At 46.2% G+C, this 15198-nt stretch overlaps 1 protein-coding gene across 1 annotated transcript in view; it reads right to left on the bottom strand.

Annotated features, from left to right (window-relative positions):
* Positions 1-15198, bottom strand: part of CUL9 (cullin 9) — a gene marked incomplete in the record, with an annotated part of 21487 nt that overhangs the window by 1670 nt on the left and 4619 nt on the right. The window contains 26 exon segments of the mRNA XM_072410320.1: positions 1766-1857; positions 1966-2099; positions 2252-2369; positions 2985-3095; positions 3343-3417; positions 3688-3781; positions 3859-4022; positions 4273-4437; positions 4581-4721; positions 4808-5162; positions 6032-6282; positions 6982-7181; positions 7709-7820; positions 7905-8074; positions 8618-8798; positions 9412-9584; positions 10239-10329; positions 10474-10701; positions 10800-10979; positions 11710-11783; positions 11867-12456; positions 12459-12572; positions 12689-12933; positions 13785-13972; positions 14119-14248; positions 14695-15198. Coding sequence (XP_072266421.1) covers positions 1766-1857; positions 1966-2099; positions 2252-2369; positions 2985-3095; positions 3343-3417; positions 3688-3781; positions 3859-4022; positions 4273-4437; positions 4581-4721; positions 4808-5162; positions 6032-6282; positions 6982-7181; positions 7709-7820; positions 7905-8074; positions 8618-8798; positions 9412-9584; positions 10239-10329; positions 10474-10701; positions 10800-10979; positions 11710-11783; positions 11867-12456; positions 12459-12572; positions 12689-12933; positions 13785-13972; positions 14119-14248; positions 14695-15198 — 4880 coding nt within the window.

Here is a 15198-nt window from a genome sequence, read left to right as displayed (position 1 = left end):
AGAAGAGGGGAAGGGCGGCGGGACGAGCGGCCAGAAGAGGGGAAGGGCGGCGGGACGAGCGGCTAGAAGAGGGGAAGGGCGGCGAGAGTAAAAGAACTGAAGGAGGAATATGAAGAGACCGGGATGAACCGGACTATAAAAAAGAGTATTGACCTCCTTGGGTGGGCATTTGCCAGATTTTATAGTCAACGTATATTAAATAGGAGTGAATTTCATTTTTTTGTGGCAATAAGACTCCTACAAGAGAAAAATCAAGATCTCTACAAAAAGATTCAAACTCACTACAATGAAATAAAAGTTCAGCCCATTCTTTCCATAAGTATCAAAACTGGTGAAAAAAAAGGTCGCTTTGTTGTCTAGGGTCAGGTGAACAAAGATATTGTATCTGACTTGTGGCAGTGAGGTGGCAAAACCACCATTAGGAAAGAAAAGAACACTCCAAAAATGTACAAATGAATACAATAATGTAAACAGGAAAGCATGGTATTGATGTAAATCTAACAATAAAAGAGGAGACCAGCGAGGGAGCCACCAATGAGGAGAATAGTGAGGTAAAGCCACCAAGGGACTTATGACTACTCTGAAGGTGTTATAGGCCTCAATTGCTGGGATTGTAGGGACTATGGGGCAATTAATACAACTACAAAGAGTACATCAGTAAATAAATGCTGCACCTTGTGGTTTTGTCACTAGAATTCTTCTTGCATTAATTGCAGTAGTCATAAAAACACGATGAATCAAAGTGCTGCAGTAACAGAAAACATGGCTGAATGGCTCCAGCAGAAATACGGACACAACACAATAAATGTCAGGTAAAGCATGGGGTGAAGCGCCCCCCCACTTACATGCATTGGTATCGCCACCCCCAGGATAGTGAAAGTAATGCAGGGCAGTTCATGGAGAACACTTCTGCTTACAGAACATGGAAACTCTTCCCGTAAAGTGATTAGAGATTGGAAACAAAGCAGCACAGTAAAGCTTATAGTGACTTTTATAAATGGTGGCAATAGGAAAGTCAGAGACAATGCTGCAGCAAATTAGCATTTTCATGCCGTTATACAGCCGCTGGTATTGTAAAATCAGTCAGGGCAACATGCCCTCAGTTTCCAACAATGCACCCGAGAGAATATAATATAGTCAGACTGTTCCTGTGGCCTCAGGAAATCTCACCACCCAGAGCAGTTTGCAAAAAGCAATGGGGAAACGTTGCCATGTCCAATTGTACAATGAGACACACAGACTCCGTTGTAGATTTGCTGCCGGAGGTCCACCTATTAAGTCATATTTCCTTTTCGTTGCAATATATGGAATCACTTTTTGGTTTTCAGTAGTAAATTTATTTTTGTTGTTTCCGGGGATTTACCGAGGCAAAGGAGAAACAAACAGAGATCAGAAAATCATAAAACGCGATGAAGAGGAAGAAGAAAGCAAACTGCAAAGGTGTCAGGAAAATGAGAAGCCGATAAATTGTACCAGGGAGAAAAATAAGAGCAGATTTCATGGATTAGAGGCCAGTAAGGAGTAATGAGAACAGAGGATAGGAGGCCAACAGAGGACAGACCAGATGGAGGGCTAGGATAGAAAAATGAAACCAGAATGGGGAAAAAGCAAACAAAAGCACACAAGAAGACCGGGTAAAAGCCAGGGGGCACGAAGGACAGATAGGAAAGGAGGCTGCAGGCCAGAATGAAAAATGGAAGGCTGGAGGGAGCACAAAGGATGGAAGGCTACAGGCCAGAATGAACAAGGGGTTGCAGTCTCTTACTCGGAGGCTCCATGGAAAGCGGCTACTTCTGGCACATTGGAGGACTTTCTTGGGTTATCATCTGGCTGCGAGAGGAATCCTACTCGGAAGTCCTGTGTGAGACAGATTGGGTTTGCTGGGCCTCAGAACATCTGGAGACCATAAACAGAAATTGTCCTCCCCCATCCCAGGACCCCCCATGCACAGAGCTGTCATCTCACCTGGGTCGAGTGGTGTAAGATGCCGGTCAGTCTCTCCTGCACTCTTCTCACCAATTCCAGAGCGCTGTTATAGCGCTCAGAGCTCAGCAGGCGCACAGAACAGGCTAGATCCTCGCTCTGGAGAAGGCTGTACTCTGCATTACACAACCAGCCAATCAGAACGTCACCCCAAGATATCCACAGCCCCCATTCCCACAACACACTACCCCCGCCCCCAAACAACCCCTGCCCTCCTCCACTTACCACCCAGTCCATGTAATGTAGGGCACAAAAAGAATCCACTTACCGAGCAGAATCTGAAGTGCGTTGACATGAGACTCCAAATTCTCCGTCTGAGACTCCAAAACATCGAGGCGCTCCAAATCCTGATTGTAATAACTGTAGACACAGGCGTAGCCAAGAACCTGAAAGACATCGCACCAAATACCCTTATACGGGGGAACCCACTGTACCCCAATTTTACCCAGAGTTACCCACCACACCCCTATTATACCCAGGGAAACCCACCACACAACCCCTTTGTTCCGTTTTTACCACTGCAGTGGTAAAGACTGAATGGGAAGCCCATAGCCGCCTGAGATGCCTTCGTCACATATCCTAGGAGGCTTCGGGGTTTTCCCACAATTTTTACATTTGCAGGAAGGAAATGTCATCCGATCTCACGCCTGGGCAGTGCCAGATTGGTCAATGTGTGCAAGACAGAGGCTGAGACCCGTTTCTACAGAAACCCAAAACTGTAAACCTCCATAAAACCTTTTGGTGGTACCAATTCCACTCTTTGTGATGAATTCTATGGGTGCTCTGGGAGGTTTTGGGGTGTGAAGGGTCCGTAAACTAAACCAGTAGGCGGATCCTCCAGTTTAGTAGAAGCGTCACATTAATAATCACTGAGAATGAAGAAACCCTCACACTGGTTCTCTTGGAACTGAATGTGCACAGATTCCGCCCACAGAACAAATCTCCAGGCCACATACACGGGAAGATGCAATGCTAGGAAAAGAGAAGCAGCAAAATCTCACCTTACGGCTCATCTCCAGGACCTTACAAGCAGAGATGAGGAGAGTCAGATTCCGCAGCGGAGGTTCTTCACTAAGGACACACAGACGATTCCTCAGAGAAATGGCGAATTCCTGCAGAGAAAGAATTAGAAATGTGAGGGACCCGGGCATCCCATCCATGGAGAAATACCCCCGGCTATGTACAGAGGGGGATTCACCCCCTCCTGCAGAGGAACTCCCCAACCCTAATTACAGCGCAAGAGAGGGACATCTTCCCCTTCCCCTGGAGAAAGAGAAGGTATGACCCTGTAGCCCCCATCGTACAGGTAATCTCCAGAGAACTCTGCACCCCCTGCTCATTCTACAGAAAGATCCTTACCTTGGCCTGGTGCTGGAAGGTGCATCTTTCATTGTAATCCTGAAACCTCTTCTCCTGACGAGCGGCTTTACTGACCTAAATGGCAAACACACAACACATAAAAATAAACGGGGCGCAGCGCCCGGGCCATCCCGTCACACATGGGGCGCAGCGCCCGGGCCATCCCGTCACACATGGGGCACAGCGCTTCACACATAAGCAGATACATTGGGCCTCGAAGGGCTGTTTAATGTGCTAAGCTATTTTCTGTTCTGGTTACAAGTTCTGGCTACAAGGCATGGACGGGGCATCTTAGTGATAGTGCCCCTAGAAGTGTTTTCTGGGTAAGGAGGATCACACACTTACCATAGCAGTGCAGTTGTAATAATCCTTATGGGTTGGTTTCCATGGTTTCAGGCAGCGCCAGCAGAAGCCATGGTTACATTTGGCACATGTCATGCTGTAATAGGAAGGGAAGTCGGTAAAATATTGGGATGATGATGATGGTGATGAGTCTCACTAGATGGTGCTACTTACTGCAGACAACCCTCGTTTTTCTCAATGGGAGCCTGGCAGCTGGGACAATGCTTGGAGATGAGTTTGGTTAAATGTTTGCTCTGAGCTTCCACCGTCATTCCCTCGTAGAATCCCCCATCATCCATCCACTGAGACATGTGACTGCAACTGGCTGGATAATGAGCCTGCGCCAAGAAGAGACACCAATCAGAGAATGGGGCAGAGATTATATTAGAATAAAACAGAGTCACAGAACTGGTTAGAGAGTGATTAGTGAGATCCTATGTACAATGTGTATATAGAATAAAACAGTCACAGGGCTGGTCAGAGAGAGACTCTTCTGGTAACTTGGTTGTCCACAACATAACAAGAAGTGGAGAATGGTGAGAAGAGCTTCCTTGCTAGTTGTAGAATGAATCTGAAGTAATAGCTTACCTCGGGAAAGCTGCAGTTGAAGCAGGAAACCCAGGAGCATTTAGCGCAGGCTGCCCCAGTTCCCAGCCCTTCCTTACACAGGATACGGTCACAGCCCTGTGGGTTTGTGCACCAGGTCAGGTTGGAGCAGCTTTCAACGAATCCACGAAGCAGAGACTTCTCATACTACAGAGGACAAGGAAAGGCAGTGAGTGGAGAGCCCAGCACCAAACAAGGAGGATTCACCACAAACACATGAGCTGCATGATGTTATATGATACATTTCTAGCAGAACATCCCACACGTGTTGGATTCTCCGGGCCCCCTACCTTTTGGATGACCTCTTTGGAGGAGATGATCTTGTGGATGAAGTCAGAAGTGGGCTGTGCCAGGCAGTCTGTGGTCGGGCAGGTGCAGTTCAGTACCAGGTTCTGTTCTATCCTTGTGGTGAGATATTCATTCCAGCAGTTCTGCAGATTTTATACAAAACATTTTTATTACATTCTCTTATAATATTCTCTGCTAGGCTGGACAATGAAGTACAAACAGAACTCACCTTGCAGCAGCTGTGCCCACAGCACAGAGATGGAGGGATATCTTCTGGACTTATCGGGCTCATACACACGGGACATATGGGCTGTGGGCTCTCAGAATGGTAGGGCTCCTGGACCTGCAACCCTGAGGCAATAAGAAGAACCTCGGGGTCATCCGTGTACTTCTGCAGCAGTAAGTCCATGTTCCATTTGCAGTGAATAAGGAGGTGTTGGGCGCTATCCTCGGTCACACTCAGCGTCTCTGAAACTTGGTTAACCATAGAAACCATCAGCACCCGCACTTCCTCCTGGCCTAGAGTGCGGCCCATAGGAAGGAGAACAGATTCCAGGACAGTTTGCTCCACCACTCCTCCGGAACTGAAATAAAACAAGAAATAATCCAAAAACATGCAGTTAGGTTAATTGGCTTCCCCCCAAATTGACCTTAGACTGTGATAATGACATTTGACTAAGATAGGGATATTAGATTGTGAGCTCCTTCAAGGGACAGCTAGTCACATGACTATGGACTTTGTACAGCACTACGTAATATGTCGGCGCTATATAAATACTATGTAATATTAATGAATGTCACTGGCAATAATGGAGAACATTTACAACCAAAGAGCATCCAGTTCTGTTCCTTCCACAATCTAGAGGATGAGGGTACAGCTAACATGCTTAAAGCGGAACTAAACTAAAAATTAAAAAAATTACAGTTACCTTTAATCCCACAGATCCCTCGATGGCGCTGGTCCTTCCCTCGATCCGGTCCGGCGTTGCAGAGGAAGCCTCGGGCGCCAACACCTTCAGGATTCTCTTCCGTCTTCGTTCTACGTCACCACCTGATCTCGCACTGCGCAGTTGTGAGATTGGGCGACGTACCCGCTGTAAAGGGGGGAAAAAAAAAAGAGAACTGATCTCACTGTGCATGTGTGAGATCGGCATCTCTTTCCCCTTGGTGGAAATATGACCCTTCTGCGCATGCCCGAGATCAAGGCATGCGCAGAAGAAGCACCCAGAACCTTCTGGGATGAGTGACGTAGGTATCCCGGAAAGCTCTGCGCTCCCATTAAGTCTTAATCGTCTTTATATATAAGGGTTGTCTACCGTTTAGGTCCACTTTAAGACATAAATTACTCAATATGTTCCGGAGTTTATGAAAATACAAAATGTAAATGTTAATTTAATTTGAGCGAAAAACCTTACTGCACACATTCACAGACATTCACTTTGGATCTGTGTACCTGGAGGCATTGCCACCACGCTCTGGCTTCTTCTTGCTGCCAGTCTGGAAAGTAATGTGGGCTTTACTCTTGTGTGGTGTTGATGGGTCTTTTGAAAGGTACTCAAGTATATGGGGGTTATCCTCACTCCGCCGGGCATAGCCCTGACTAACGAGGTACATAATACCCGACAGGACATCCGTGTGGCTGCAACTAAAGCTCAGGAACTTCAGGCTCTTCCCAACTTCCAACTTCTGGCAAGAGTCAATGACCTGAGAAACAAAGCACAAGTTGTAGTACTGATAAAGCCAGAAATCTGTGTATGAAGTTCTTTAATAAATATTGATTGGTAAGAAGAGTCAATTAGGAGAGGTAATCTGCCTTAAGTTTCCCCTGTCAGGGTAATAAATATGGCCAGAAAGTTGGTTGTGTCTCTGATAATGCTCCACAGAAGAGAATCTGCTGAAAAATCGACTCTTCCAGGATTGTCCGACTTCTGGTCCCCCTGCCAACCTCCATGTCCATATAGGACACAGTAATGACTTGGGGGTCAGCCACACTTACAAAAGTGTCAGTGACTCAGAAAGCTCTCAGTATGGGCAGAGGTAAGTGATGGCTGTTCTATAATATTACAATTTGCCCTTTACTTGCTGAAATAAGTTTTATTTTATATTACATTCAATGAATAGGTAAAAAAGTGTCCCAGGAGAGGGAAAACCTGTTGTGACAGCAATCCACCTATCCACCTGCGCATTGTTTCCAGCAATGTCCAACAGGGTACAAAAGGTAATATTTTCACCTCAAATGGAGCCAATAATATTTTGTAACTTTGCAATCCAATGGACATGGCGTACTCTGGGCCGCATCATAAGAAATATTAGCAATCAGTCTCTGACCATCTTTAATGTTCTTTTCAGGAATGACAGCAGCAGCTACAAAAGATGAGAGCTGAGACTCCTAACCAATCTTACCCGGAACACCAGATTGTCAATATGAAGCTCCTTTTCTTCCTTCATGATCTGTATGATCAGGCAAAGGATAATATTTCTTTTCTTCTCCAATGTGCGGCCTTCATCTTCCTCTATATTCAGGTAAGTCTGCTTGGGAAGAAGCTGCATTATCTTCCCAGAGCTTTGTTCTATCAATTTCTCCTCATTCAGACTCAGAAGTCCTAAAAACAAATGTAAGTCAATGCAGACACCAGGGAGCACTGAGAAGCAGAGAGTGGGGCAAAGAAAAGCAGCGTAGAGGAAAACTGGCAGAACAGAGAGGGCACGGGAGAGAGTGCAGAGCAGAGGCAGAGAAAAGCATGGGACAAGGGGAGGGTGAGAATAGTATGGGAAGGGGAGAGACAGAAAATAGCAAAGGGAAAAAGACCGAGCATTAGGAGAAAGGCAAAAACATAGGAAGAACGTGCAGGGAGAGCAGCACTAGAGAAGGAGAAGCAGCGAAGGAGAGAGAAGAAAGCAGGGAGAGGAACAACAAAGAAAAAGAGGAAAGAAAAGTTGAGGGGAAAATGAGAAAAGCACAGAATAGATAGAGAGCCAGGAGAGTTAAAGAAGAGTTCAGGGCAAAGGGAGGGGAGGAAGGAGGCAGAGAGGGGTATGAGAAGGGGCAGAGATGAGAGGTGAGCCCAGGTAAAGCAGACAGACAGGAGGTAGGTAAAAGGGACTCTACATATCTTAAAGCCATACGCACCCTTTTTCTTGTGCACCAGGATGCTACCCTTGGCGGTGAGTGGTGCCAGCGCATGGCTCACCAAGGTCTCAGGCAGTCCTGTGGCCTTAATGATTGACTCTTCCAAAACTTCCTAAAACAAAAAAAATGCTAAGCATCCTATTCCTAATAATTTCAGTAAAAGATTTTCCCATCAAACTGTAACCTCTATCCCCACCTCAAACATAGAACACTTCATCACCCCCATCACCCCCCCCCCCCCCCCCCCCCCCCCCTGCAGGGTGGAGACCCGGAGAAGCAAACCGCCATATTGCACCTCCGCATTTCCCAACCACGTCCACTGCAGTTGTCGTGACTGAATATGAGAAGCGCCTGGGACATACTGACCTGGAAAGAAAGATTTATTACATACTAACACAAGTATGCCGACTCCTAAATAGAGGGGACCGGGGTATTACACATAATGAAGGAGGATTATAGAGCATAGAATGTGCAGAAGATGAAGGGAGGAGACATGACAGCATGTGCAGGAAAGAAGAACAATACAATAGTAGCCAGCTAGTGAAGGAGATGAAGGGGGGCAGAATATTGGGGAGCACAGGGTATGATGGGGGTCAGTTAATATCCCCAGAACTAGTCGTAATAATTCAAACACTACATGAGGCTGGGAGCAGCTCTTCCTGTGTTACAATGCATTACAACTCTATGTAATGTACAGCGCTGCGTAATATGTTGGGGCTATATAAATCCTGTTTAATAATAATAATTCTATGGAATGTACAGGAAGCTACAACTAATCACGGCCCGGATGTTGCAGTCTTGTTCTAATATTACATTCCATCCATAAATATATATTCTGTACCCAGCAGAGAGGAGGAGAACAGAGAATATACGGCTCCGGCTTTATTAGTACTGAAAATACTTTCTTACTTTTTACATAGAAATCTGTGAAATGAAGCAGAGGATTGCTGAGAGATTCTGGGAATTTTCTGGAAGGATCCGTCAGGTAACAGAGAGATGATATGGACCAACAACGAGGAGAGAGAACGGAGATCTGCACCTCAAAATCGTCAGCGGCAAATTCCTGGGGCTCAAAGCTTTCCTCCATCTCCTAGAGACAACGAAGATCAAATCATGAAAATATGAGCAACGCCAAGTTCTCTAGAAAAATATTAGGGGTCAGTCTGCCTTTAAAACTCCAACTCTTTTGTATTGAATAGGCGAACCCCCATTCTACCCCCATCTGTTCCCCCTTCACCACTAAAATTTACTCCTACAATATCACCCCATCCATTCCCCCCTCACCACAACTCCTCCAGAATAAACTTCTACCCCATCCAATTCCCACCCCCAAGAATCCCTTCCATTCCCCCTCTATCACCCCTCCTCTGTTGGAGCCGGCACAACACCTTTCCAATACCCCCCCAGCTGTTATCATTGCTCATGCTGGGCCCTAAGGGGGCGCTGTGTAGGGAGCGGTCATTGGGTCGGGGCAGACATTGCGACAATAAATGTTGGAGTATTTCTACCACCAATGTGAACAAATCCTAAATTACACTGCATGGACTACACCCTGAGAAAGGATTACACATTTTAATTTTTATGGGACACAATACAGGGGGCACAACACCCTCTACCCCACCCATTGCCCTCCACCCCATCAATACCCCACACATGGGGGGGGGCACAAGGGACGGCACATACAGAAATGATCTTCCCACTTACCGGATCACCACCCCTCGGTGCATGGAAATGTTGATGTAATGGGATCCGGTGCTCCCACTTGACTCCCAGTATGATTTGGGGTTTCCATCTGTCAGTTTGTTGGCTCGGTGAGGATTGGAGGAGACTTCTATCTTCTCCCAGCATTTGTCCTCCTTGACTTCCACACTGGAGCCTGAACACAGAAAGGACGCCTCTACTTGGTGAATATTTTATTGTGAGGGGTGATAGAGATTAGAACAGACCACTAATATGCCGCATGCTAATGGTAGAATGAGATGTCTCACTGTGGCCAAAATCAGGACATTCACCGGTATAGTTCTAAACCTGAGCTTTAGGGACTGCATTCATGGAGGTGAGGGGAAGTTTTATAACATTTCTTAGATGGATTCATCCAGGCATGAGCATAGGAGTCCGTGCACCTGGAGATAATCTGAATATTGCATGGCATTGCTATGGATTCATTATTCCAAGCACAGGTTGTGTTGCTGTAAACCCTTACCTCCCTGTGTAGCAAAAGTCCATAGAAGAAATTTGTGCTGGAATGTTCCGGGTAAGATGAGCCATTATATGACGCTAACATCCAAACCCCAACTAATGAATAATTCTAAACCTCGTGCAATCTCTAATACCTCAGCTTATTCTTTAATTCAACCATTTACCACCCTGCTGACCTTCCATCCCACCGAAATCTGAAATATAACCCTTAAACTCATGCTGACCTGCACAGAGCAGGTGACCTGACATCAGCACGCACAATCCCATCAGGGTGATAGGCTCTGGGAAGGTGTCGTGTAAACTCCAGAATACCAGAACGAGCTGCACTCACCTTGACACAGGTTTCTCAGAAAGACATCAAAGAAGGGGATGTTGACCTGTTGCTGGGTGCGTCTGTGTTCTTCTATTTGCGTCAGAACCATCTGACGAGGACAAGAAAAATCATGCTACACCACAAACCATCTTGGACAGACAATACACAGATACAGCATGAATTAGAGTTGTGCTCCCTTTCATACAACACACCATGCAATGACAACAATCAACCTGACATGTCACAACCTCACCTGGATGCAGCCGGCCAGAATACTGGTAGCCATCTTCTGGTAAAGGCTGGAGTATTTTTCACAGTCGCTCAGGAGATCTCTCAGCTCCGGTGCCTGGAGAAGGCCTGAGCTGTGCTTCTCAAGCACTTTGTTCAGCATGTCTTTGGCACCCAGCCGACACATAACCACTGCGCAGTCCTTGTTGGTGGAAGCCAGACGATGGAGAAAACTCACCACTTCCTGGAGAATCTAAACCCAGAGATTGAAAAAAAGAAAATATAGAAGATAATCAAAGGTCGGATGGCACAAAATACCGCCAGTGCCCCACATGTATGCCCAGTCCTCACCTCCTGATCACTGCTGGTGCTCCCAAGGGAGGTCAGACATGGCTCAATGCTCTTGTGCCAAGGAAGTGTATCTTCCTGATAGAAATCCAGGGATTTGTTGAGAATCCTAGAAATATAAATTTTATGATAAGCCCACTGCAAAAAGTCAGAAAAGCTGCCCACACTGCCCACTGCATTCTTCTAGAAGCCAAAAAACATTATTTGTTCAGGAGAAAAATAAACCCAGCAGCAGGCTACAAGCCTGACATCTACTTGTGAAAATGCTGCTGTTCATCCAATGGCTTCAATACTTCATTACAAGTTACCCAAACCCGAATTACAAAAAGCAGGAACTACTTCTCTGGTTGTAATGCCAATGCTTTAGTGTTAAATCCAACAGTTGAGCGATCTACATGAGTGCTCCCTGATTTCACCCTTCCACAGGGTAATAAGCAAAAATATAAATAAACCACTGCAAGGTATTACACAAGAACAATTTATGTCCATTAAGTCCACATATCCTAAATTTGATCTCTAGAATATTGTGATCCCCTTCCATAGCTTCCTCCGAACAAGCATTCCATAATCCCCTCTATGGATGAATTCCATGCAAAGTCCAAGGAGTCTCCTTGTATCTTGTATCAGGTCAACTGAAGTTTAGGAATAACTTAGTACATCCCCAATTTAACAACATAGCGCTCAAATGTGTTTCAAGGACAAACATTCCCCTTTATCAGAATAAAGGTAAGGGGTTCTTTTTTTTACTTCACCCTTTTCTTCCTTTCCCTTATATGCAGCGGTTTCATTGGAGATTTGTGTTGGGATGGTTTTATACTAGAGTACCTATGTATTATATTCTACATTGGTATCATATGTATAGAGATTTCCATCAGGTTCACCGACGGGTTCACCCCGTGTTTGTTGAATTGACCTTGGAGTGAGACTCCACTCCCAACAGATGGTGATCCCAATAATGGAGTCCGCCTGCTAGTCCTCTGTCAATCACTACAAGTGCAACCAAAAGATGGCCAATATGCCATCATCGCTCACTCCCATCTCTAGCATTGTACATCAATGACATGACAAACCTTTCTCACCTTTACCATCCGCACTGCACTTCTCTTTATTGTTCTTCAGGAGCTCACTCAGCTGTTTCTGCATTAAGAGGTCCAGCCTCCCGTAAATGGAATTTGTGGAATCTTCTGAAAAGTTCTGAAGGACAGAGGACAACTCCAAACTGGACAGCTGCTCAGACAAACCCTTATGGTTCTCCATCAGCATACGGATGACCAGAAAACCATTGTACACAGAGGACAAACACCTGCCAGAGGATAGAGAAGGGGTCATACATGTGCCATACATAGGCCAGAGGGCTACACATGTGCCATACATAGGCCAGAGGGCCACACATGTGCCATACATAGGCCAGAAGGCCACACATGTGCCATACATAGGCCAGAAGGTCATACATGTGCCGTACATAGGCCAGAGGGCCACACATGTGGCGTACATAGGGCAGAGGGCCACACATGTGCCATACATAGGGCAGAGGGTCATACATGTGCCATACATAGGGCAGAGGGTCATACATGTGCCATACATAGGGCAGAGGGTCACACATGTGCCGTACATAGGGCAGAGGGTCACACATGTGCCATACATAGGGCAGAGGGTCACACATGCCAGTCATACCTAGACATCACCAGGTATGTCAATTCCAAACACGTTAACACCAGCAGCTTGTCCTTCACCTGCGAGGTCAGAAGCTCCACCAGCAACTTTACAATCTTGTCCCTAACAATCACAATATAAAATTATTAGTAGCCAGAAAAATAAAATCCACCCCCTCCCCCTCCCGTGAGCAGGAACGGTGAAATCATTTTGAAATGTCAGACACAGTTTTCCTTTACCTGCATGAAGTGCGCCCCTCCACCTTGACACCATGAACTTCTTCACCAAGCTGATGCTCCATGATCTGAACAATGAAGCCCAGGGCCCCGGCCCCACAGACGTTCCGCTTTACCTTGTCCAACATCTCTGCTAACAACTCCAAACAAACCCTGGGAGAGGAGCCCCAAAAAGTTCCACTTCCTAGGAAAAAAGATAAAAGGTGAGCCAGGTGGTCACAGGATAGCGCCATAGACGGGATATTGTACTGGCACAATCAGCAGACTGCACGCTACCCCCCTCTCCTCACAGCATTATATTAATGGGCACAAGAAAACTTTATTCACATGACAAACAAAACTGCCGACAGACAGAGCTCGCCCGTCCCTCATCGCCCCTCATACCTCTGCTCGCCCGTCCCTCATCTCTCCTCATACCTCTGCTCGCCCGTCCCTCATCTCCCCTCATACCTCTGCTCCCCCCTGAATCATCTCTCCTCATAAGAGCTCACCCCTCACTCATCTCTCCTTCATACCTCTGCTCGCCCCTCACTCATCTCAGATGAACAGAGAGGCAGAGCCACTTTATTCTACCTCCCTGAACCTGCCAGGATATCGGCTTTTCAACAGATATAAGACTTTATAGTCAGGCCTGTCAGATATATTCAGTTTATTGTTCCTCTATGGCAGCATAAGCTCCAGAGGTATCGATCATATAACATTGAATATAACTAAGAGGGAACCCTGCACAATGCAAACACAATATGACTGGAATAACTGAAAAGAGCACCGAGAATGTTCTGTATCCAGAGTGGCCATATTCTCCATCATTGGGTCTGATTCATTAAAGCTCTCCAAGGCTAGAGAAGACTTTCATCAGTGAATTTCTTCAAAGTAACTTGCTATTTGCTAGCAAATGTTTTGAATCCTGGACCAGATCCATTCCAGGTTTGATGGATCACCCAGCCTCATTGATGAGTGTATCCTCCAACTAACATTTAGTGATCATGGAGTGGAGTTGGTTTTGCTCTTTGCCATCATGGTTTGTCTTGCACAGAACAATGGGGAATAATAATATAACGTCCCTGGCACACTTCCCACATTCCTGCTCCTAACTCACCTCCTCCAGGTTATGCTTGATCATTGTATGAACCTCATTCTGCTCCGGAACTTCCAGCCTTCGAATAAAGAAAAGGACTTCCCACCACTCATCCTGCCTCAGCATTCCTCTCTCCTGGAAGGCTGCCGGTCCCAGATATGGAAGGGAGTAAATACTGCTGAAGGGCTTACAGAGCAAAGACTGGGCAACTGTAAAGACAGCAAGAGAGCAATACATAAAATAAGATTCATAGAGGATCAGCTCTGGTGCCTGAAAATGTCTCCAAAAGGTAACATTCACATCTTCTCCCCTTTCACACAAAATGCCCCTCATCCAACACATTCCCCCTGCTTACCTGGTGACACTTTTACATTATCAGCCACGGTTGAAGCTTTCTCTGTACCGTTCTCCTCCAGCTGCTCTCCAGTAATCTGAATCATGTGCCAGTGAACCCAATAGGTGCGGCCAGTGGATCTCCAGAGCACCTAGAAATGTTTCATCACAGAATCAGTAATGGCAGACTGCTGGTGAAGTACATGACCGATATACACCACCATATATAAATGGGACCAGACATCTAACATTATGGGGAAGACACTCATAGATCCATCCATGTTCTGGATGCCGGATCTGTTTCAGGTTGTTTTGAATTGATTTGTGCACTACATTTATTTTTTTAATGTTTCATGTATCAGAGTTTTTTGTCATTTGAAGTGTAACAAGGAGAATCTTAAAGAAAGGCAATGCAAAGTGTTTATATATTTACCCCTCAGTATAAATAAACCCCCCCCCATATTTTACTCTGCCCCCTCTCTTAACACTGGGGCTTCAACAGGCGTCACCTCAATGCAGTGTCTATTGTACCTAGACAGGGCCTCTTCACCCACCTATTCGTTACACAGTGTGACCTCCCTTCTGTGCCACATCTCACCTGGACAGGTGGCATTCCATTATTACTCTGGCGGAAGACGCCCTCATCTCCAGCACTGATCTCATCGTAGTCCTCCAACATCCGCACAGACATTCCCGGTTTCAAGGCCTCCTGGACATAATCTACGTAAGCATTTCGTGTGGCGAAGTCAGACGGCTCCAGGAACGTCTTTGTAGGTTTCCTCTTGGAGGCAGCGACATGTATTGGAGAGCAGGAAATCACCTCGAAGCTGCTGCAGGATGGCACTTTGGGCTGGAAGATGGAACGAACGACTCGAGATGATTGGTCAGTGTGCAGGGAACTTCCTTTGGCCAAAGAATCTTCATTCACCCAGCCCATCACCCGCACCAGTTCACAGATCAGGCTGCCCATCGCCATGCTGAAATCAAAGTGCCGCTGCAGCCGCGACATCTCAGTGCGATCCGGCCGATCGGAGCTCAGCTGGTCCAGCAGGGAGGTGACACATAAATAACGTTTCACCAATGAAAAGAGCTGCTTCCCCGG

This window comes from Pyxicephalus adspersus, chromosome 4 (assembly GCF_032062135.1).
Source record: "Pyxicephalus adspersus chromosome 4, UCB_Pads_2.0, whole genome shotgun sequence".
NCBI lineage: Eukaryota > Metazoa > Chordata > Amphibia > Anura > Pyxicephalidae > Pyxicephalus > Pyxicephalus adspersus.
The sequence above is the reverse complement of the archived record's forward strand: the minus strand, read 5'-3'. Positions and strand labels throughout refer to the sequence as shown.